This window comes from Mastomys coucha, unplaced genomic scaffold (genome assembly GCF_008632895.1).
Source record: "Mastomys coucha isolate ucsf_1 unplaced genomic scaffold, UCSF_Mcou_1 pScaffold7, whole genome shotgun sequence".
NCBI lineage: Eukaryota > Metazoa > Chordata > Mammalia > Rodentia > Muridae > Mastomys > Mastomys coucha.
Window position 1 is genome coordinate 98,976,025 of NW_022196913.1, and position 12,270 is coordinate 98,988,294.

The window sequence follows — 12,270 nt, forward strand, 5'->3', positions numbered from 1 at the left end:
CAGCCAACCACTTTAAATCCATTTGAGTTTGGCTGAATCTGTTTTGAACAGAAATCTAACTAGGAGATTCTTGGGTTAATTCGTGTGTGTGTGTGTGTGTGTGTGTGTGTGTGTGTGTGTGTGTGTGTGTGTGTTTGTTAGTGAGAAAGAGACAGTAAGAGATCGGGAGGGTCACCCATCACTGAGTGTGTAATCCATGTCAGGATTCTCTCTGGGGACTGCAATGCATATGCAGATTGTAACCATGGCCTAGTAGCTGATCTGTTACTTTCATTTTGCAAATGATGACTCATGTGCCTGGGTGGACCAACCAAGAGGGGTACCGAGGTGACACCCCAAGCTGCACTTCCTGTAATACCTCTCAGCTCCTTCAAGACAGAGAAGGCCTTAATCCTCACTGTACTGGACCAACAGTGATATTTTCAAGGTAAGCTGAGTTAAGATCCTCAGAAAAGAGATTGCTTTTAGTGAAGTAAAATGAAGACCAGTGCAGTTTGTCATAATGTCTGAGTATGGGTGTGCATGAATATGTGTGTGTGTGTGTGTGTGTGTGTGTGTGTGAGAGAGAGAGAGAGAGAGAGAGAGAGAGAGAGAGAGAGAGAGAGAGAGATGACCTATAATGTGGGTTATACCTAAGAATATATAGTCTAGGTGGTTAATATCCATATCAGCCTATCCATATCTGGGGGAGGAAGACTTATTAAGGAAATCATAGTACTTCTTTGTATATCCATCTTCCTTCTTCACTAGCCACACAAAATTATAACCCTGGATTGAAGAGAACAGATCAGAACTGAGCTATAAACTGATAAGATCTCCACTCCTTACACCCTCCCTAGAAAGCTTCGCCTGGAATCCTTGCCCAACAAGGGTGGTACTGCTCTTATGCCTGGGGCCTGCCTGGCTTATCATCACACTTTATCACAAAAGGTATAGCCTGTCTGGCTTCCTTCATGGAATGGGGGCATGCACCTTGGTCATCTCTCTAGCCTCCTGCTATCCTGGCCTGGCAGGCCTCAGGAACTCCTACGGAATGAATGAAAGCCACTCTTGCCAGGAATGTTGTTGGACCGGTAGTGGAAAGCAGGGTGGCATACAAGGAAGTTTCTCTTAAGACTGGATAAGAACAGCTGAAAAGAGTTCAGCCTCAGTCCAGAGAAGGAGGAAGAGATGAAGGAAGAGAGTGAAAGCTGTAATGGTGGGGACAGCTGACAGTGTTTGTAGAAAGCACCATGCTGAGTGGGCCCTGATGTAAACTGTGGGTTGAAGAGATAATGATGTATCAGAGCGAGCTCATGGATCAAGACGAGGCATCACAGTGATGCTCGAAGCCAGGCTCTGCGGTATACAAGAAGTCTCTGTAAATCTAAACATAAATTCAATTTTTGAGAATATATGTCAGTACAAAGAACAACCACCATTTACTGCTTTATGGATTTATGGACAAACATAACTCTGTCTGAAGTATGACAAGAAAAGGACTCCCTTCATATAGATTATGCATATCCGGTGAGATACGACCACATCCTTCAGTAATCTATGATGCGCTGCCCAGGGACAGTTGGGCTGCAAAGGGAAATGCACTCTGATATGGAAAGAAAAAAAAAGCAATGTCCATGAGAAATATAGCAATATTTGATTTTTTTTTTCAAGACAGGGTTTCTCTGTATAGCCCTGGTTGTCCTGGAACTTACTCTGTAGACCAGGCTGGCCTTAAACTCATGAATCCACCTGCCTCTGCCTCCCAAGTGCTGGGATTAAAGGCATGTGCCACCACTGCCCAGTGGCAATATTTGAAAGCCAACAGAAACATACATGCTTTTAAATGCTTTTTCCAAAATAAAAAAAAGACTTAGATGATTTTGCGCTTTGATGTGGGTCCAGGTAATCCAAACTCAGCTGTCATGTTTTGCCAGCAAGCTCTGTACCAAATGAACTGTGAGACTGTGGGGAGCTGCAGCTGCCACCCTATATACATATATACTAAACACCTGGTCTCTGGCCAGAGCAGAGAGCATTGATAATCAAGCCCTTAGTTGGAGTAGCTGAGTGCCTCCAGTTTGTGACACAAGCTGGTATGAATTTCCCGCAGCCTATTATGCTTTGCGACGTATCTGATGCTGATTGGGACCAGGAAAAGTATTTAACCTGTGAAGGCTGGGGGTTGAGGGGCATTGACGTCAACTTCTGAGGAGATTAGAGAGACTGCTAAAGACTACTACTAGAGATACTAGATGAGATTAGAGATATTATTAAGAAGAAGTAAAATAAGGGTTCCTGAGTAAAATCTGCTTGGAGAAGGGCTCATGTTTGCCTCCTTATTTCCGCTGGACGGAAAGGCGGCTTACATGAGACCTTGAATTTTCCTTCCTAATCCTAGTTGTTATTAACAGGGGCCACTACGGACCTGTTTCGTTTTGTCCTTACAACTGACATTAAGGTAGATGTACTCCAAATGTACTATTATATATTAATCGTTATGCTGATTTATGTTAGCATTAAGCAAATAATGCTACACTGCTACCATGCCATATACATATAAGTCAAACTGAAATAGTACATTGTACAGAAGGTGAAATTGCATATTCCAGGAAGTATAGAACTTTTCCCAGGTTCACAAGTCACAGGCCACAACAGAGAAACACAGGAGACATCCAGATCTTTTGACTACTGAGTCCCAGCCATAATTTGTGCACAGGTGGACCCTTTCCCTTCAGTCTAGCATCCTAAGTTACAAGACCAAAAGGAATGCACTGGATAGTCAGATAACCACACTAGGACTTGACTGAGCATTATATTTCCCAGAGGAAGTAGCCTAGAGTGCATCTTTATAGCCATTTATGACCACTCTTGAGGTGTTATAGCATGAGAAACTCAGCAAGGGTTTACCCGCTGAACAAAACTCCCTCCTCCCCAATTCTGATTCCAAGGCTGAAAATTCCTGCTCTTCAGGTCTCACCTAGCAGAGTCCACACATTTGTCTATTCTCCCATGCTGGGACGAGACCTGAATCCACCCTCTACTTTCTACTAACCCAAGGCCTGCATAGTGTTAACAGGACAATCTCCAGCACTGACGGTCATTGACCGTCACACCCCCATACCTCCTAAAAGCCCTTGCTGTGTTCATCCTGTTCTAACTTCACTGTGAATGAGCTGGAGAGGCTTGTGAGTACGAGCATTTGAAACAAAGGCATTTTGAGAACATTGAGGGTTCATTCATTTGCTCTCCAGCCCTTCCGCCTTGATGAATGTGTCTGCACTACTCCAAGGCACCTGATCATTCTCCCTCCCTTCCGCCTCTTCTAAGGCAGACATGTAGCATTATCTGAGTCATTAGCGGAGAGAGCCTCTTTTACAGACTATACATCTTTCCATCACAAGCATAATCAAATGCTTCTGTGCTTTTGTTGCTGCTGCTCACCTTGTCTATTTAAATGGAAGTGACTATAGATGTAGTTTGTATGTTAGGTACACTATGGGAATTGAGGAGCCTCCTGGCTAAGGACCCAGTAAGTAGCTGTTCTGTTGATGACTTCTTTGAGGTCTCTCACTTTTTGTATTTATGTTTCGAACTGATTGTATGATAGGACTCCAGGCTTTACCCACTTAATTAAACATATGTATTTTTTATTTCTTCCTATACCTATCAACCATTAGCCCATTACAAAGCCACCTTTATTACAACCTGTCCCATGCACATGATTTCCTCTTACGAAAAACTTCCTTACATATATATATATATATATATATACATATATATACATATATATATACATATACATATATGTATATATATATGTATGTATATATATATGTAGACACACACACACACACATATATATATATGTATATATATATATATATACATATATATGTAAAATTTCTTTGTGTTCTGGCTCCTAGTGAGTAAAGTACATGAAAATTGTATCAGAATCAAGATGAAGTCACTTCTATCAGCCCTAACAAAAGTCAGGAAGCCTTGCCTAGTTATTACATGATTGGCCAATAGTCACTACAGCCAAAGACTCAGCCAAAACCACAAGCCATGCCATCCGATACCAATAGAACTGTGAGGGCAGCTGCATAGCAACTGTCTGTTCAACCACTCTTGTTAACTACTGAGGCTAAGGGTTATTATTGTTCCTCAAAACCTGTGTCTTTAACACAGCTCCCCTGGCCTGAACCTGTTTTGAGCAGTCACAATTTAGAGTCATGATCGTTCCCACTACAAGATGATGCTCTGTTAACCCCAAAACATATTCTTCAAAGGAGAATCTCTGATTGCAGTTTTGTTGTTCCAGATTGACATGCGGCTAGGCTCGACACTCTCTGGCCCTTCAAGATGCTCAGGACTGTACCTTACTGTGATTGTGAATGCATTTCTTCTGCAGACAAATTGCTATGTTTGTTTAATAAGCGGTTCCCCTAGTAAATTCAGTAAAAGGAAATAGAAGCCTTTTTTTCGCACCTATTCTGAGCCTGTTCATTTTAGAGGTCCTTTTAAACACTTCTGAACATGTCATTTTCCTACATTAAGCAAGCTAAGTCCACTGAGAAAAAGTAGGAGCAGCAGCTTCCATCAAAACCACCCCGAAATTTGTGCCAATTCTGCATTTAGCCTTCCCTTTCCAAAGTTTGTGCAATAAGAACTGTGAGGCTAAAGACTTCTACAGCAGAGAGAAATGGGAACTTGCCACTTGGGCTCCTTTTAACTCAGTTCTACTTTGTTATGTAAAATTTTCAGTCTGTTGACAAAAGCTAGGGATTTGAACCTTTTGATACTGTGAAGGTAATTTCAGAGACTGTGTTGGTGAGCCTCTTAGGTGACGCATCTGTTCTACCAACTGCATAGATCCATATCGCATTCCTTGTCATGCAAACAGTGCCGTATGATAGGCATGGTTTTACCTGAAGCTATGGAGCCACGTTAAGTAAGGCTCAATGCAAGTTGCTGAACACAGAACTTCCCATGGTAGATTCCATGGTAAGTCTATCTTCTGGCAACATTCACACTGATTTTTGAAAACTGTGTATTGAATAGTTATATTTGCCATTGCTGTCCTGGATACATAGGTGCCCTATGCTAGACAGACATAAATGAATGCAGCAGTCATGAATGTGCTGAGATGTCCATAGAGGATCAATAGGGACACATTGCTGGCCTGTCTTCCTCCTTTAACTACTTTGAAGCCTCAGGCTATGTTTGTATGTCAGCCTCAGCCTGGATTCACAGAACTTAGCATGACTGTCCTCTGAAAGGCTCTACCCAGCAGCTGACCAAAACAGATGCAGAGACCCACAGCCAAATTAGATAGGGAGCTCAGAAAGTCATCCTTGCATTGTTCAGTGAATAGTTTGTTGGATTTGGTTAGTGGTCCAACCCATTGGGGGAAAGATTGAGGAAACCAGAAGGGATAGTGACTCCACCAGAAGACCAACAGAATCAACTAACCTGGACCCTTGGGTGCTCCCAGAGACATTACCACCAACCACAGTGCATACACAGGCTAGATCTAGCTCCCCCCCCCCACATATGTAGTAGATGTACAGCTCAGACTTTATGTGGGTCCCCAAACAACTGGGGCAGAGGGCTTATCCTGACTTTGTTGCCTATCTGTGGATCCTGTTCCCCTAACTGGGCTGCCTAATCTGGTCTCACTGGGAAGTCCTACAGTGACTTCAGGTGCTAGTGTGGGTTGGTGCCCAGGTGGGGTGGGGGGACTTCTCCCTTCTTAGAAGTGAAGGGGAGTGGGGAGGAGGAGGGGCTGTGTGAAGGGAGACTGGGAGGAGAGGGGGCCTGCAATCAGGATATAAAGTAAATGAATAAATAAAAGAAAAAGAAAGGAAAACCGTATGGAAGGAAAATGTATGGTCATAAGAAACTTTTCGTGAGCACAGCATAAAGCAGCGGGCAATTAATTCCCACATGATAAATATAAGAGTGTGGACCACTAACCAAATCCAACAAACTATTCACAGAACAATGCAAGGATGACCCACTAATATTACAGCGAATTGAACAGCTTGAATTAATACTAAAAAAAAAAATGTCAAAAGAAAGGGTGTCTTATGGAGAAAGGAATGCAATGAGCTCTAATAATAGATGGTTTATTTGGAACCCTCATAACATTTTTTAAAAGGACTTGACAGCTTTCATTTTAATAAGACAGAGTGAAGAGGAAATGGCTTAAAAGATGTCATCGATCTTTTATTTAACTAAGTACGGCCCTTCATTTTGAAGGAAATGATACAATTTCGAACTGGAACCGCCTTCTCAAGAAGTGGTAAAAGAAAACTGATTTAACATACAACCACCAATCAAATTAAAGTTCCTACAATTTGCTGGGAAAGAAAATGCCTGTGGAGTATGTATCCTGATTCATAACCAAGAAAAAAACATAATGAGAAGAGGAATAAACAGTCAAATTCATCAGTATCCTGATTTTTAAACAATTCACAAATGAAATCTAATTTTCCAAACAAATCCATTGGATGACTATGATCACGCTCAATTCTATTTTAATTGTTTTTTAAAAAAAATGTCTAGACAAGCACATGATAGCAAGAGTCTTCAACACAGTGGATCCCATTTTAAGAAAAAAAGAAAGAAAAAGAAAACTAGTAGTCCTTAGATTTTTCTTAGCTTTCCATAGTATATGTCATATAAAATTAAAGTTTTGCTTCCAAAAAAATATGTTGTCATGTGGTTGTCCTTGTCCCATGGTGCCAGGAGGGCCAGGAGCACCGCAGCTTTGGGAAGCTGAACCACTGAACCATTTTCATAAAAACTAAAAATTTTCTTCAAGATCTGGAATAAAGTCTTCTGCTAGACACTTTAGTGTTACAAAGTCATTTTAAATTAAATGTGGAATAAAAGCTACAAAAGTACGAGTTCTTTCAATACAAAAAGTTGTATAGCTGAAGTTGTAGGCTCTTTTGACATACATAAGCAGTCTCAATAAAATATTTGCTCGGGTAAGAAAATAGAATTTGTCTGGTTTCTTTTTGTACATGTTCCACGGGGTCTTGCTTATCCCTTCCAGAGCTTCAGAAAAACACTGGAATTAATATTTCTTTCCTTCAAAGAGTGTCCATAATTCACAGTACAAAATAGTTCTATGTCTTATTCCTAAAGAGAAACAAAAATTATTATTATACTTTTTTTTCCCCTAAAGTGCCAGATGTAGCCATTGCCAGGACGTTGAAGTAAAAAATGTTTTCCCTACAACACTGCAGTCTTAAAAACCAAGAGATGACATGACACTATCTTAGAGCCCTAAATTTATGTACTTTACTTTAGAGCAGTGGTTCTCAGCCTAATCCTGTGACCCTTAAATATGGTTAGTTTCTCATGTTGTAGTGACCCTCAAACATAGAGTTATTTTGTTGTTTCTTTATAACTCTAATTTTGCTACTGTTACGAATCATAACTTAAATACCTGACATGAGACATCCAAAAGGATCAGGACCCGCAGGTTGAGGACCACTGCCTTAGACTTCCTGCCCCACCCAAGAAAACTCTCAGTATGTTAGCTCTTCCTAAGGATTACACATTTGGCATTATTGGTACCCAGAAATATTGCTGGCAGCACATTCCAGAAACCATCATCTGAAACAGATCAACGTTCAAAGAGGAAGGATGCTACAGGTGGGATGGATCTTAGGCCTTCTTCCTTCTCGGGCACTTCACATACAACGCAAGTCACCTGCTCCACTCAGGATGATTTTTGAGGTCTGAGGAAGAGGGCAAGGGAGAGCAGGGAGAGTGTTCTAGACAGCCATTCCGATTCCTCCCCTCCTGGAGTCTACCCAGTGGGCATCAATTTCCACTTTCACTAACACAAATCTGTTAGACATAGGTTTCCCTCAATAATATCCTCTGTGTTTATATTTCTCTGCTGTCCCATGGACAAGATCATATAATCAAATACCTACAAGCTCGTTAAACATGGAAACCAGATCCATATTCCCAACTAGAAAACGGTTCTCCTCCAATGTCCCAAACCAAGGCTAGCGTGTATGTAACTCATCGAAGAACAAGGACTTGCTTTGTAAGCACTGTGGAAGCTGGAAGAGCATTTGGTGCCTTTACGATTAAGGGAAAGGTTTCATGCTGAGGTACTATGAAGAGCTATGCTTTAAAAAAAAAAAGTGTGATTTACAGATCCCCAAGCAAGAAGCCCAACAATGACCATGGCTTCAGGACACTCAAGTAAGATTTTGTTCCAATGACTAAGAACTAGTTCCAGTGTTATAAAGACTGGTGGAAGCAGCAACGGCCTTTAACTCTGCTCAACTTTTGAGAAGTTGACAGTCTGCCCATAAGCACTCAGCTGTCAAAGGTCGGCCGGCAGTTCAGGTAACAGGCTATAGGAGTCTTAAAGCCTCGTACCAAAAGTGCATGGAAGTTCAGTGGCAATTGCTACCTGTTCACATGCCACCACCACCAACCTAATGTTTGGGGCTGTTATCAAATCTGTTCTGTGTCTGATGCCACCACTCTTAAGAAAGGACTCTGAATAGGAAGTTCTCCAAGCCACAAAGAAATGGGGTACATATAACAAGACTTTGTGCCTTGAATTAAACTTCATACATCATGGATGGCAGAATAATCCTAACTCTACCAACAGCAACTGTCTGGTGAGGAAGGGGGACCAGGGAGAGAAGAACAAAAAGCAAACTGAACCCTAGATCCAGCTTGGTTTTTAAAGGGTTACTTTCACCACTCAGCAAGGGGACAAGGAGAGATTTAATTCCTGCCTGGGTAGCACTGGTTGATTCCCTAGAGGATACTTTATGGGGTGGCACAAGCCAACCCCATCTGTGACCTGCAGATGAACACGGCCAAGCAGGTTTAATTAGATCAGAGACACAAAGGGCTATTGCCTCCCTTGATAACACCACCATAGCTCTAAGCGTCCACAACAGCAGGCCAAAAACACAGGAGGCAGAATGGCACCTTAATTGAATCCTCTCCCTGGCTGGCCCTTGACAATGATTTACTTGTAACTGGGGAAGGAGTCAGGAGCCAAAGACTCCGCTTAGAGCCAGCTTCCCAAGAGGAGGTACTTGGGGAGAGGGAGGGGGAGGTAGTGAAATCCGTTTGTAGCCTGTAGCCTGAGTTTGCTAAAAGTATTTGCTGCACTTAATACAGGGCTGTTTGGTCTCGGTCTGCTGCTCCCAGATCCTGTAGTTTCCGCAGCCCTGTGCCCTGGGAATCCCATAAAATAAATCACTCCAGCTTCTAGGATCCCAAGCACAGCTCAGTGGGGGAAGCAGATAAGCAGTTCTCCTAGCCGACCCGAAGCGGCTCCTCCCCAATCCTCTCTGGCCTTTGTACTCTGCACCCTCCAAGCTGAGGGGAGGGAGGGATCCAGAGAGGCCGAATGCAGGGCAAATGTGCTCTGAGATTTCCCCCAAGCCTGCTTTTATACGAAGGGTTGAATTTGGTCCCAGATCTGTAAGGGTTGAAGCCGCAAGCAAGTTCACTCTTTACCCCACCTCAGAAAGGAAGGTGGACTGAGGGGGCCTGAAGAAAAAGCACCCCATGGCCACCCACCAGCCAATCCTACCTGCTCTCTAAGTCCCCTTCCTCCTCCCCCGTCCAAAGATGGCAGTGCTTTTCACCAACTCTGCTTTTTCCAAAAGGCCCAGGAATACTAAATGGGGCCCAAGTGTAGGGGGTGGGGGGAAGGGAGAAAGGGGGCGTGGCCGCAGCAAATAGCTTTCTTTTGTAGCTCTGAGCCCCGGTCAAGTATCAGTGCACCGCCGAGTCTCCATTCTCCTCCTCGGAGCCCGATGCTGGGGGACGCAGGGGAGACGGTGTAGTCCGAGCCGCGTCGCTGTCGCCCTCGTCCGGCTCAGCCGGGTGCAGGTGCGTGGCGAGCTCCTGCAGCACCGCCGCGCGTCCGATCTGGTCGTTGCGCCGCTTCTCCATGATCAAGTCCTCCAGGCTCTGGAACTCGAGAGTGTGGCTGCGCTGAGCCGAGAGCTGGATCTGCAAACGGTAGGGCTGCTTGCCGATGCGCAGCTCGCCACCGATCTTGAACTCGCGTTTGCCATAGCGGCACCAGGCGGCAAAGCTCTCGGAGTTGCGCCAGCTAAGCTCGCGCTCCTTGGCGCCCACGTGGGCCAGTGCGTTGCGCACTACAGCGCTGGGGCTCAGGGGCTTGTAGCGATACAGATCGTTGACCACGCGGCCGCGCCGGCCCTGGCTCGCATCGGTCAGGAAGCTGTTGCTCACCTCCAGCCGGTGCAAATGCACCACCTGGAAATTGCCCACGTAGACAGCCCAGTGCGGGTATTGCGCCTGCGATACAAACTCCACCAGGTCACCCGGACTGCACTTGTTGAGCAAGTTCTCCGGGGTGTAGGTGCTCAGCGCCGCCGATCCCGGCGCGAAGCTTTTCTGATAGATGCACTCATCACGATAAAACACCGAGCATTCCACCTCGTGCTGCCGCGGATCGTAGGGCTGTGGTGGGGGTAGGGGAGGCCGGTCCCCCGAGTCGGACAAAGCTCCGCCATCAAGCCCCTGGGGCGGTGGCTGAGGTTCCACATCCTCGTCGTCGTTGGAGAAAATATAAGAGACTCCGATGCGGGGCCCGTCGTCTCGATCCACGCCGGTTGGGTCGGCCGTGGGAACTTCCTTGTAACTTAGGTGGGTCAGTTTCTCCACCTGGTTGCCCATTACGCTATGGACGCTCGTTCACAGGACTTCAAGAGGAGAAAGCGAAACCACCATCAGAGTCATTGGCACTGGTCCCCGGGCAGGGGCTAAAGCCACCTGTTGGAAGAGAAGACACGGGAGATGTTTGTAGGTGCCACTCCAGAAAAAGACCGGGTAGGGGCCGAGCACCTGGAGCCATTTTAGGGGAAGTCTAGGGGAAGAGCTTCCTCGCGTTTCTACACCACTAAGGTCACGATCACTGGAGACATGGCCACTCCAGCTTCCCTCTTCCCCCAGCTATCACCTGGCCGCAGCCAAAGCCATTGCATCAGCGGCTCCGACAGCTTCCGCCCGCGCCCTACCTGCCAACCCTGGGCAGGAGGGGGGAAGGAAATAGAAACTTTATTCCAATTTCCTTCTCTTTCCTAACTTCCCCTTCCACTCCGGATCCTAACTAGCCCTTTGAGGTCCTCCAATGCCTGCACCCCTTAGGAACCCGCGAGGCTCCCTCTTCGTGGAGGTGGGAGGTGACCCATCTGACTTGGTTCACCTGCCGCAAGTCTCTGCGGTTCCCCGGCCCCTCCCCCGCGCGCCTGCCCTGGGGTTCAGATTACCTGCGCCGACTCTCTCCCCGAGAGGTAGAAACCCTAGGGGACCGGGAGGGGCAACCTGCCGCACCCGAGACTTCTAGGGCGAGTTCGCAGGTGTGGGCTCCGCAGTGCCTCCTCTTCCAGCGCAGACCACGGCGAAGCTGGGCTTCGGGGAGGGACGCATTTCTCCCCCGCCGCCCCCCGCGGCTGTGTAGAGCCCCAAGACTTGAAGATTTTGGGGGGTAGTGCCTGTTCACGCTCGTTGCTGCACGACCCCTCAGGCAGATTTCCGGGAAGGTGGGGCACGAGGAGAAAAGCAGAAGGAGCTAGCTGGGCTTCCCAGGGGCCGCAGCTCCGGCTCAGGCTAGGCGAGCAACAAGCGCCGGAGCGGGTGACGGGATTGTAGATCCGGCTCGGGGCTCCCGGGCGGGAGTGCAGCCCGTGGCATTTAAAGAGACAGACGTGGCTCCCGGAGCTCCGCTCTTTCCTGTATCCAGCTTAGTCTCTCGGAGCCCCGCCCCCGCCCCATCCCGCCCACCAGGGCTGCTCCGCCCTTCCAGGGCCACGCCTCCTCTATAGCGGGTTTAAATCGGGCTGGAAAATAGTATACCTCTCATGCGAGCCGGCTTCCTCCACCTTCCTGTGCCCCCTTACCTTTCTATTATTCTGAGTTGGGGTTTTGAAAAGTTGGATGTCAAACGCCGCCTGCCAGTAAAGAAATGCAAGTGGTGAGATGTTGGTCTTTCTTCCTCTTTTCCTTCCATTTTTTTCTTAGATGGAATATCTAAAGAGGAAGAGACTGACTTATCCAGAACATTTTTATGACCTAAAGGAGTCTATGCTGCAACAGTTCAAGAAACACGTCATCTAAAACCCGTTTCCAGAGCAAGTAATATTTTGGGATAGTAATATATATATATATATATATATATATATATATATATATATATATATATTGCAGAAAGAGGAAGCAGTATAATACAGGACTTAGTTGAGTGGCCCCCAAAAC

At 45.9% G+C, this 12,270-nt stretch overlaps 1 protein-coding gene across 1 annotated transcript; it reads right to left on the reverse strand.

Moving 5' to 3' along the window:
- Positions 1 to 6,094: 6,094 nt before the first annotated feature.
- On the reverse strand, positions 6,095 to 11,945 carry Lratd2 (LRAT domain containing 2). The gene is made up of 2 exons (XM_031358928.1): positions 11,286 to 11,945; positions 6,095 to 10,788 (listed from the first exon to the last, which is right to left on the reverse strand). Exon 2 carries the CDS (start codon positions 10,690 to 10,692, stop codon positions 9,760 to 9,762), a length of 933 nt encoding a protein of 310 aa, XP_031214788.1. The 5' UTR covers positions 10,693 to 10,788; positions 11,286 to 11,945; the 3' UTR covers positions 6,095 to 9,759.
- Positions 11,946 to 12,270: the final 325 nt, after the last annotated feature.